Source organism: Sapajus apella, unplaced genomic scaffold (genome assembly GCF_009761245.1).
Source record: "Sapajus apella isolate SASKATOON/1434 unplaced genomic scaffold, GSC_monkey_1.0 scaffold14, whole genome shotgun sequence".
In the NCBI taxonomy this organism is placed as follows: domain Eukaryota; kingdom Metazoa; phylum Chordata; class Mammalia; order Primates; family Cebidae; genus Sapajus; species Sapajus apella.
In genome coordinates this window covers 31,486,826-31,498,234 of record NW_022436954.1, presented here as the reverse complement: position 1 = coordinate 31,498,234, position 11,409 = coordinate 31,486,826, and the positions used below count along the sequence as shown (strand labels likewise).

At 34.3% G+C, this 11,409-nt stretch overlaps 1 protein-coding gene across 1 annotated transcript in view; it reads right to left on the bottom strand.

Annotated features, from left to right (window-relative positions):
- Positions 1 to 360: 360 nt before the first annotated feature.
- Positions 361 to 11,409, bottom strand: part of LOC116555171 (doublecortin domain-containing protein 1-like) — a 31,389-nt gene continuing 20,340 nt past the window's right edge. The window contains exons 4-5 of the mRNA XM_032283663.1: positions 1,473 to 1,607; positions 361 to 1,081 (exon numbers count right to left, since the gene is read on the bottom strand). Coding sequence (XP_032139554.1) covers positions 920 to 1,081; positions 1,473 to 1,607 — 297 coding nt within the window. The 3' untranslated portion in view covers positions 361 to 919. The remainder of the gene's footprint in view (positions 1,082 to 1,472; positions 1,608 to 11,409) is intronic.

Genomic DNA, 11,409 nt, shown 5'->3' with positions numbered 1-11,409 from the left:
GTCTCTTTTCATGCAAGTGACATTGCTATCTACAGTTAATGTATTTAAATTTAGGAAGGCTGGGTATGGCGGCTCATGCTGACAATCCCAATACTTTGGGAGAGAGAAGTGGGAGGATTGCTTAAGGTCAAGAGTTCAAGACCAGCCCAGGTTATATAGCTAGATCCCATTTTTATAATTAATTAATTAATTAATTTAATTTACTAAATTTAGGAATTCCCTTAAACTTTAGTGAACATGATACGAATTATATTACTCTTTTAAGAGTACTTCAGTCAACAGTAATTTCAAACAGTTTTAGATTAAAATCATAATTTATAAAGTCAGTTTATGATTTATAACATCAACCCCAACATAATAATGAATTTTAGTTTCCAATTAAATAAAGAGGATCAGAGAAACTGTTTCCATTTTTTAACCAAGGATAATTTTTCAGTTGGTTAGCAATATTAATGATGTTATTTTTATTCTAGGAATGGAAATGGAGTTGATTTGTTGTCACTGGTTAAGACCATCTATTGTGCGCTTAACCTTGAGTCCAAATAATAATGTTCTCATGGAAAATAAAAAGGATTGCTCATGGGACAGTTTTCTTCAACATACCTTGCTATTTTTAACAATTGGATATATGGTCTGTACTGCCTTTGCTTAATTAGGTTATTTCAGAGTATTTTAGTGAAATCCCAGGACAGCAACCCATCCTGAGTATATTTATAAACAACAACATACAGTACATCAATCTTCAACAAAATATACATAAATGTCTCATTTCTTCATCTAATGTGACCCAAAAACTACTATGTTTGAAAGCCAAAGGGCTTTTGAGATATTTCAATAATCTTCAAGAAATCAATCTTACATGAAACTGAAGGAAAACATCGAATGTCATTGAGCAATAAAGCTCAGTTCTGTCAGTACCCTACCTCTGAGCAGAAGCCTTAGGATGTTTCTCTTCCAGTTTCCTCACCAGTGCTACTGTCAGCTGCCCTGTCTCCTCAAGAGAACCTTCTGGCATTAAATGGGTGTCTGAGGGTTCTGGCAGTTGCTTCAGACCAGGGTTGCTGGCACTTTCTTGCAGAACCTAATAAATTAATTACAGGAATAATGTAGCTAATTTTCACTGAGTGGAAATATCTAAACCATACATGCCAAAAATATAACACTGCAGTTTCCATGGTTCCTTCAGTCTTCCTACAACACATAAGTCCTTTGAACGTAGCCAAAACAAAAGAAGGCAATCCTAAGAAAATGAGTATCACTGCCTATTTAGTAAAATGTTTATATAAAGATATATGTTTATGTAAATATCAATGCGTATATATATATTATATTATGTGTATTATTTTAAACTATCAGTAACATTAAGTTGTGAATTTGTGCTTGCTTCCCGAAAACAATTTGAACATTTTTTCTCTTTTCAAAATATATTTTAGAGAGCTATTTCTGTCTTGCCTCTGGCTCCCTACACTGACCTCTTCTGCTAAGTTTCTGCCACATTCCTGATGAGCTGTGGTCCAGGCACCATGGTGAATGTGATACTCTGTCTGGGTCACATCTACTTCGGCATTTAGCTCCTCTAGGTAGGTCAGAACAAACTGAGGATAAGCCTGTAAGAAAGGAAAAAAATAACAATTAGTATCAGCCTTATAAGTAATCGCCAAAAGTCCACCCAACTGGAAAGAGGGGAAGATAAATAGTTAAAAGTTCTGGCTAATAAGCTTTGTACTTTTTTATCAATTTCATAACAAAATCAAGCCAAATTACTTAAAAATTAAAATTTCCAATTAGTTGTTAATCTGATCAAGTTTAGTTAGGTAGCTAATTTTTCGGCCTTAGATAAGATTAAAACAGTAAAACCATCTTATACATTAATAATAATAGGTAAATTTATTATCTCTATATACAAGGTATTACTGTAAATACAACACATATATGTAATTGTGTAGTTGCGGTACTGTCTGGAAGTATTCAAATCTGCTCTAGAAGACAAGAAAATAAATAGAATGGATGAAACAGCTTTATTAAGCATAAGTAAGATAGTAACCTGAGAAGTGTTAGACACTAAGTAGAGCATATGTCTATGAACACTAAAAGGCCTTGAAAGACAACATAAAGGCCCTGTGTGGTAGCTCACGCCTGTAACCCCAGGACTTTGGAAGGCCGAGGTGGGCAGATCACGAGGTCAGGAGTTCAAGACCAGCCTAGACAACATGGTGAAACCCTGCCTCTACTAAAAATACAAAAATTAGCTGGGCATGGTGGTGCATGCCTGTAATCCTGACTATTCAAGAGGCTGAGGCAGGAGAATTCCTTGAACTGGGACCTGGGAGGCAGAGGTTACAGTGAGCTGAGATCATACCACTGCACTCCAACCTTGGCTACAGAGAAAGACTCCATCTCAAAAAAGGAAAAAAAAGAAAGAAAGGAAGATAAAATAGACATTTAGTATTCATGATTAACTAATAAACAAAGCAAAAACTACTTATGAAATACTAAATACAAATGGAACACATGAGGTGCACGATAATCATGAGGTCTTTAATTGGCCACCCATTGCTGACTCTCACTTGGGGTCTTCTGCCAGATAAAATCCATCACTGCTCATCAGGCTAACTAAGGAGTACAGCTATGGGTCAAGTGACTCACACACAGCTCTCATGGAACAAGTGTCTGTCACTGTCCCAGGCATCTTTTATTTGTTGGGCCCCTCTGGTCAAGTTTTCATTCTGGTTCTTATAAGTACATCAGCAGCAGGAAAGAGTAATGTCGCATAAAGCAGGGATATGTAAATACTGCAGATGAGATTCGGGCTAATATGACCCTTCAACCCACTTGTGTAATATTTCAATTACATTAATGTGGCCCATCTCTCTTTCTTTACATTTTGTTTTGTGTTTTAAATTGATTTAATAAGTCATGATGTGAATATTTTAATTTCTTCTGTGCACTTTTCTGTACCATGGGCTGTGGCCTAGCTTATCAAGTAATACACTTGGAGGCCACCCTTGTGTGGAAGTAATTTCCCATATAACAATAAATTTGCATTTTAAACCTTGCAACAGCACTTTGAAGTGGGTACTATTATTGTGCCCATTTTAAAGGTAAGGAAGCAGGCACAGGAAAGTTAAGCAACATACTTCACTGTCATCCCGCTTGATTAATAGTCTCTCAGGCCTAAATATGCTGCTTCAACTATAATATAAACTCCTTACTGCACTTTTTAAAGAGCCAAAATTCTAAAAAACAAAAAATATGAGGGAGGGTATAGTAGATAAAGGCGCTAAGGTCCTTATATTGTTCTAGAAAAATAGATACTGAATAACGTTTAACTTTGTTAGAAGATGTAATGTAAATATGCATGTTTAAAATTTGAGGCACTTCCCGACCTTAAATGCGTACTACTTAAGTGTAAGAATCACCAGGAAGACAAAGAGTAACAAAATCAAAATTAAAGAGAATAACAAGAGTTGGCAAGAATGTGAAGGGTTGAAAGCCTTGCTATTCCTCAAAATGTTAAATGTGGAGTTTTCATATGACCTAGCAATTCCACTTCTAGTTATATACCTATGAGAAATGAAAACATACATACACACAAAAATTTCCGTACCAATGCTTATTTTATTCAGTTTTGAATTACTGGAGATTTTTTCAAAACTAACACGCATCCCTTTTATTATTTAAATGAGAACTGTTCTACACATGCAAATATATGCATAATAATTTTTGAGAATATACAAAAAGCATGCTGCTAGTGAAAAACTCTGAGAAATGGGAATAGAGTTTGAGAAGAGAATTTACTTCTCATTAATGTGTTTGTTCTAATATTAATTTTTATAGCATATTACTTTTATAAAAATTAATACTTAAATAGGAATTAGATATAGTGATATTATTGCATATACTATTCAGATAATTTTGGAAAGAGATTTTTGAATCACTAAGTTAATCCAAAATATTAACAAAACAAAGTTTAATCTAAAAAAAATTAGGATTTTCATTTTGCCTTCAATTTTGTGTCATCTTTATGGCATTATGTTACTTTTTGTTTTCTTACATCAGTTCTTACTGTCATTCAAGACAATTCAACTGAAAAGAATGTGATGGGTAATGAAGAAGTAGATTATTCCATATCAGTTCCACTAAAATCATCAAAACCCAAATTCAGCAACAAAAGACCATTACGTTTAAAATATGAGAGAAAACATAATATCGAATATGTTCCACAATATCAGAATATTAAAAGAATTGACTCATAAAGAGCAAAACAAACAGTAGACACATTCCAAGACTGTAACAGCAGCATGACTTAAATTCCGACAAATGTAAATCCCATATATTGTTATGGTAGTTTCATGCTTCACATCCTCTAATAGAAGTAAAGACATTTTATGTAAGCTTATTTCTGAGGTATTTGCCCTAATACTAGAAAGAAGATGTACCTGGAATATGGGAAATTTCAATATATAATATATCCAATGAAATGGAAGAGGAAGTGCCCCAAAGGTAGGGCCATGATGTGGCTGAACATTCTGCTAGACATTAAAGGAGCAAAGACCAAAAGTACAACAAAAATGCACTAACAGGCTTTGCTTCCTGGAGTTGTAAGTTTGTCCAAGGCGCAGACATATATAAACAACACAAAGTGACCAGAGCTATTATTCATCTTCCCATCATGCATTTTAGGACATCTACAAATTATCCTGAAACTTCCCCTTTGGAGTCATTCCTTTTCCAGGTAATATCTAGTGTAATACTTTAATACCATAGTTCGTCAGTGTTATCTACTCTAAGACCAGGTGATTCTGACTTCCAATGAGGCAACCACAGGGTTCAGTCATCAGACCACCAGTACAGACAACTACTTCCTCCAAAATCTGAAACTCAAATATTTTCTTCGAGGAAGTCAATAGCCTAATCTTTCAACTTTTCCTCCCTTCAGCTTCACCAGTGCATCACCCTAAACTGACCTCTAATGTCTTAAGCCCTCATTATTTTCCAAGTCCATGAGTTCTTTGGCTGATAATGCATTCTTCACATTCTAACCCATTTTTTACCACCAGAAGATAAATTTTAACAAAGCACATCTTTAATCACATAATTCCCATTTCAAAAACTTCAAATAGTACATACTGATTAACAACCTACAGTCCAATCTTGGCTTTAAATTCCAGTTATGCTATTTACTGGCTTTGTGACCTTGGGTAAGTTCAACTTTCATAACAGAGAAGTTTTCCCACTGAAGATTGAGTAAGAACATGCTTGGAATTTCACATGTACCAGATTCACTCTCAGGATGCAACTGTAGCTCCATGGTTGTTAAATAGAACCCTCTCCATTTATGAGATTTTTTTCCCACCACAATAGGGCTGGGGGATCATCTCCATTACTCTCAAGGTGCTTCCTTCATGTCTGTTAGAAAGGCTATGTTTCATCTAACATTGGGGCTCCACAAAAGTGCTTATGTTTTCAAAGGAAGTATGGCAGGTAAGTCAGCAGAATTTCACATGGAAGTTTAAACTCCAGATACTCTACCTACTCTTGGTCAATACAATAATCAGGCATGTTTTTGAAGAGGGTCTTTTTTTTTTCTTATTATACATGCTTGTTATAGAAAACTTAGAAAATATAGTTAAAAACAAGGAAAATAATTATCCACCTTTCCACCACCCATTTCACATATAAACTTCCAGTTTTGTCTCTATACATATTTCTTTGGTACAAATGTAGTAAAATATTGTTTTCTTACCTGATTTTTTCAATTAACAACATTATGATTTTTCTTCATCATCATAAATTATTCTCCATGATTTGTGATGCCAGTATTTGGTATTCATAATAAAGACATGCCACAATATATTCATACAATCTCATTGTTGATTTCTTAACCTGTTTTCAATATTCACCAATCTAAATAGTACCATAATGGACATCCTTAAAGATATATTTTGGTGCATACTATTGATTAATTTCTTGGGGTAGTTGCTATAAGTGAAATTTCTGAGTCACAAGGAATATACATTTTTGTAAGGATTTTGATGACTGTCAAACAGACCTGCAGAAATGTGCCACCCACTTTGATGGTCCCAAAAGTTTCCTGCTTCCTTGTATTCATACTTTCATGTAGTGCCCTCCCATACTGTCAACTCCAGGAAGCAAAGCCCACTACTGGATTTTCATTGATTATACTTGTAGTCTTTGCTTCTGTCATGGCTAGCAGAATATTCATCCACATCATGGCCTTACCTTTTGGGCACTTCCTCTTCCACTATGTGACCCAAAGAATTTGGCAGAAGCGGTAGATGCCACTTCCAAAATGAGGTTATAAGAGACACTTGAGCATCCATTTTGTTCTTTTGTTCTCTCTCACTCTTTTGGTTGTCTAGCTCATGTTGTGCAGGCCCACATGGCAAAGCAACTAATGCCTCTGGGCTACAGCAAAGTAAGTATGCTTAGAAGCAGATCTTCCAGCCTTAGTCAAGCCTCAGAGGTTTGCAACCTGAGTTAGTCTCGTAAGCAACTTTAAGTTATAACTATCAAGGTCAGTCACTCCAGGTTCCTGACCCATCAAAACTGTAACATAATAAATATTTGCTGTTTTAAGTTACTATGCTTTGGAATAATTTGTCACTTAATTGAAAAATAAAGCAATAGATAACTGACACAAAAAATTAGTATGTTAGTTTTCTTGTATCTTTATCAACATTGAAGTTTTACATCTTCCTATTGTTCGAGGGAAGAAAATACCATCTCATTGTTTTACAGTTATTTTATCTCTAATGAGGCTGAAATTTTTATTTGGTTGGCCCTTCTAATTTTTCTCTTGTCATGTATTTCCTTTTAATGTCCTTTGTCCATTTTTCTATTGAAGTGTTTATTGTTTTCTATGCCTATATCAGGTTTTATATATTGAGTATTACCTCACCCTCTAATGTTTACGTTGCAAAGATTTTCCCCATTTTTCATATTATCCTATTTATTTTTGCTTAATTATTTTAGATTTAGGAGTTTTTAAATTTTTATACACTCAAATCATTAGTGTCTCCCTTTATGGATTCTGCCTTTCTTTGCATACTTATGAAGATGTACTTATGAAGAAGTCTACTCACTATTACACTGGGTTAGATGCTTTAATCCACGTTTTCTTCTATTTTATGGTTCTGCATTTAAGTTTAAATCTTTAATTTAGCTGAAACTGTGAATCACATAAAGGAGGTGATATAATTTTACTATTTTTTGTAAAGGAATAGAGGAATAGTTAACTTTAAAAACAAACAAAACAAAAGACTTATCCAAGTAAAAACAATACAACAAAATGTAATAAATGTATTTAAGTTTGTCCATTATTATCATCATTATTAGCTACAAATTATCAATTTGCTGTTAAAGGCCAGGATCTGTGCCAAATACTTAAAACACTAGTATTCATAGCTCCATTTTGCAGAGAAAGAATGTGAAGCTTAGAAAGGCTAAATGACTTGTCTAAGGCCACACAGCTAATAAGTGTTGGAGCCAAGATTCGTTATTAATATCCTAAAGCAGTAATTCTGCCTTTTTAAAAAATAAATAACATGAGCTCCATTTATGATCCAGCTGCAAATAATTATCAAATTATACTCCATTTTATCCTTAACTAGATGGAAATAGTTTGGGATATGACTAAATTTAGAGCTAATCAAAATTTCTAAACCTCTAAAAGAATGAAATGCCTCATTAATAAATAGTTATGCTTTGGGAATTTAGAGTAGCTATTGTAAAAAATATCAGTGATTTTGTTTGGAAATTAAATTTTAGAAACAAAACCTTATTGAAAATAATTGTTTGAAGCATAAAAGTATGTATAATTTGATAATCAGCAATAGTATTGTTGGGAACAGTTTAATAATTGTAAAATGAGAGAAAAAGAAAGATAAAAAGAGTAGCTGGGCAGTAATGGATATATAGGCACCTAAATTTGGGAAAAGAAAAGAAAAAAGTACTCTTAAAACTTGGTCTCTTCTTCTATGTCTGTTGATGGAAATAGTGAGATTTATGTAGGATGGAATCATGTTCTTGGGTAATAGGAGTCAACTGTGTTCAAATATGCTTCATAATTATCATGTGCAGGCACAAGCCAAACACCTGGAGAGATATTTGGTATAGTCTAAAAATTCTACTTTTTATTTTTACCAAAAAGTACAAGACTCCTTCTTCATCTATTTGGAGCCTCACTCTGTCTCAGGAATATGGTAAAGACTATAAATGGAATGAATGATGAATAAAAGGAAAATTGGGTGAAATCTTGAGCACAATTAGTAAAGGTAATTCTTAAAAAGCATTGATGTTTCATTGCTCTGTCAAATTCCCTTCTATTAACAGAACTAAAGGTGAATAGTTTGAGGTAGGTTAATAATTGGGCTGCAATTTTAGCTGGTGTACCAACAAGTAACTATTCAGGGAAGGAAATGTTATTATGACAAATTTTTACATTTAAATTGTATCAAACTAAGTTTCTAAAATGATGCAAGAACAGTAGAGAAATAAAATTACCATGCTTATCAGTCAGGGTCCAGTAAGGAGATGCAAACTACATAGTAATCAAAGGGGAAAAGTTTAACATAAATAATTAGTAATGCAGGATTGAAGTAACAGAGGATTGGAGGGGCTAGTAATAGTTAAAGAGGACACTAAAGAATATAAGAATGGCAGGTATAGGGGACAGCCACTGCTCCTAGGCCTCAGAAAGAACACTCAAGAAAGATGCCTGACTCATGGGTGAGATACAGTTCATATCAGAGAGGGCAGAGCCACATCTCACTGGATGTCAAAGAAGTCACTGAGGGGTGGCACCAGTAGTATTCACTGTAAACTGACTCTGGAATTAGGGGAAGTTGTCCATAGGGAAGTGCTTAGCTAGTGACACTCCACACAAGTCATTTGCTGTGGTCTGAATGTGTCCCCCAAAATTCATATGTTGACACTTAATTGCCAATGTGATAGTATTAAGAGGTAGGGTCTTTATGAGTTGATTAAGTCATAGGGCAGAGCTCTCAGGGTTGGAATTAGGGCCTTTATAGAAGGGTCTGAAGGGAGTTTGTTCAATCCTTTCTGTCCCTTCTTCTGTGTGAGGATATGGCATTTTTCCCCTCCAGAGGATGTAGCAACAAGGCAGACAGCACCTCTCACCAGACACCAAACTCATTGGCATTTTGGTCTTGAACTCCTCAGCCTTCAGATGTGTGAGAAATAACTTTCTATTGTTTATAAATTACCTAGTCTGTGGTCTTTTGTTACAGCAGCACAAATGAAACTAAGACACAAATTGGTACCCAGAAGTAGGGTGTTGTAACAAATACTTAAAAATGTGGAAGCAGCTTTGGAACTGGGTAATGGACAGAGGCTGTGAGAAGGGTAGACAAAATGGGTGATTCTGGTGATGACTCTGAAGTGAAGAGCTGTAGAAAGAGACTAAATCTTTTTTTTTTTTCCATTTATATACATTTAAAGAGTACAAGTGCAATTTTGTTACATGGCTATATTGCATAGTGATGAAGTCTGGCTTTTAGAGCATCCATCACTTGAATTATATACATTGCACCCATTAAGTAATTTCTCATTATCCACCCTCCCACCCTTCTGAGTCTCCAATATCTATCATTTTACACTCTATGTCCATGTATACACATTATTTAGCTTCCACCAATAAGTGAGAACATGTGCCTTTTGTCTTTCTTTTTCTGAGTTGTTTCACTTAACGGCCTTCAGTGGCATTCATGTTGCAGCAAAATATATGATTTCAGTCTTTGTAATAGCTAAATCATATTCCACTGTGTATATATAGTACATTTTCTTTATCTATTTGCTCACTGATAGAACCTTAGGTTGATGCCATATCTTTGCTATTGTGAATAGTGCTGTGATAAACATATGAGTGCGTGTATCTTTTTGATATAATTGTTTCTTTTCATTTGGATAGATATCCAGTAGTGGGATTGCTAGACGAAATAGTAGTTCTAACTTTAGTTCTTTGAGAAATCTCCATACTGTTTTACATAGAGGTTGCACTATTATAATTTACATTTCCATCAAGAGTGTGTAAGTGGTCCCTTTTCTCTGTATCCTAGCCAGTATCTGTTATTTTTTGTCTTTTTCATAACAGCTATTATAACTAGTGTAAGATGTATCTCATGATTTTAATTTTGCAGTTGTCTGATGATTAGATGATGAGGTTAAGCATTTTTTATGCCCTTTTTGGCCATTTGTATGTCTTCTTTTGAAAAATGTCTATCATGTTCTTTGCCTACTTTTTAATAGAGTTATCTGTTTTGGTTTATGTTGTTGCTGAGTTCCTTGTAAATTCTAGATATTAGTCTCTGTCGGATGCACGGCTTGCAAATAATTTTCTTCCTTCTGTAGAGTGCCTGCTCATGCACTTGTTTTGTTTGCTTGTTTAGTGATTGGTTGGCTTTTGCTGTACAAAAGTTTTCTGGTTTGTTTACTTTTGGTTTTGTTGCTTATACTTTCGAGGTCTTAGTCATGAATTTTTTGCCTACATCAATGTCCAGAAGAGTTTTCCCTAGGTTTTCTTCTGGCATTTTCATAGTTTCGGGTCTTACATTTAACTCTTTGATTCATCTTGAGTTGATTTTTCTTTATGGTAAGAGATAGGGGTCCAGTTACATTCTTCTGCATATTGTAATCCAATTTTCCCAACACTATAGTGTCCTTTCTCCAGTTCATGTTCCTGCTGATTTTGTCACAGATCAGCTGGCTGTAGATATGTGACTTTATTTCTGAGTTCTCTATTATGTTACATTGATTTATGTGTCTAATTTTATACCAATATCATGCTGCTTTAGTTACTATAGCCTTGTAATATATTTTTGCAGTCAAGCAGTATGATGCCTCCAGCTTTGTTCTTTTGCTTAGGTTTACTTTGGCTATTGAGGATATTTTTTGGCCATAAGAATTTTAGGATTGTTTATTCTAATTCTGTAAAAACTTAGGTCAATATTTTAATAGAGATCACGTTTAATCTGTAGATTGCTTTGGGCCGTATGATCTTAACAATATTAATTCTTATAATCTATGAGCATGGAATGTTTTTCTATTAGTGTCATCTGCAATTTTTTTGACAAGTGTTTTCTAGGTTTCCTTGTAGAGATATTTCACTTCCTTGATTAAATTTATTCCTGGGTATTTTAATTTTTATAGCTATTGTAAATGAGACTGAGTTGTTAATTTGGTTTTCAACTTGATCATTATTGTATAGAAATGCTATGGATTTTTGGATTTTGATTTTGTATCCTGAAATTTTACTTAGTTTATTTATCAAATCTAATAGGGTTTATTTGGGGGAGGGGAGTCTAGGGTTTTCTAGATATAAGATCTTATCATCAATGAACAGAGATAACTTGACTTCATCTTTTCCAG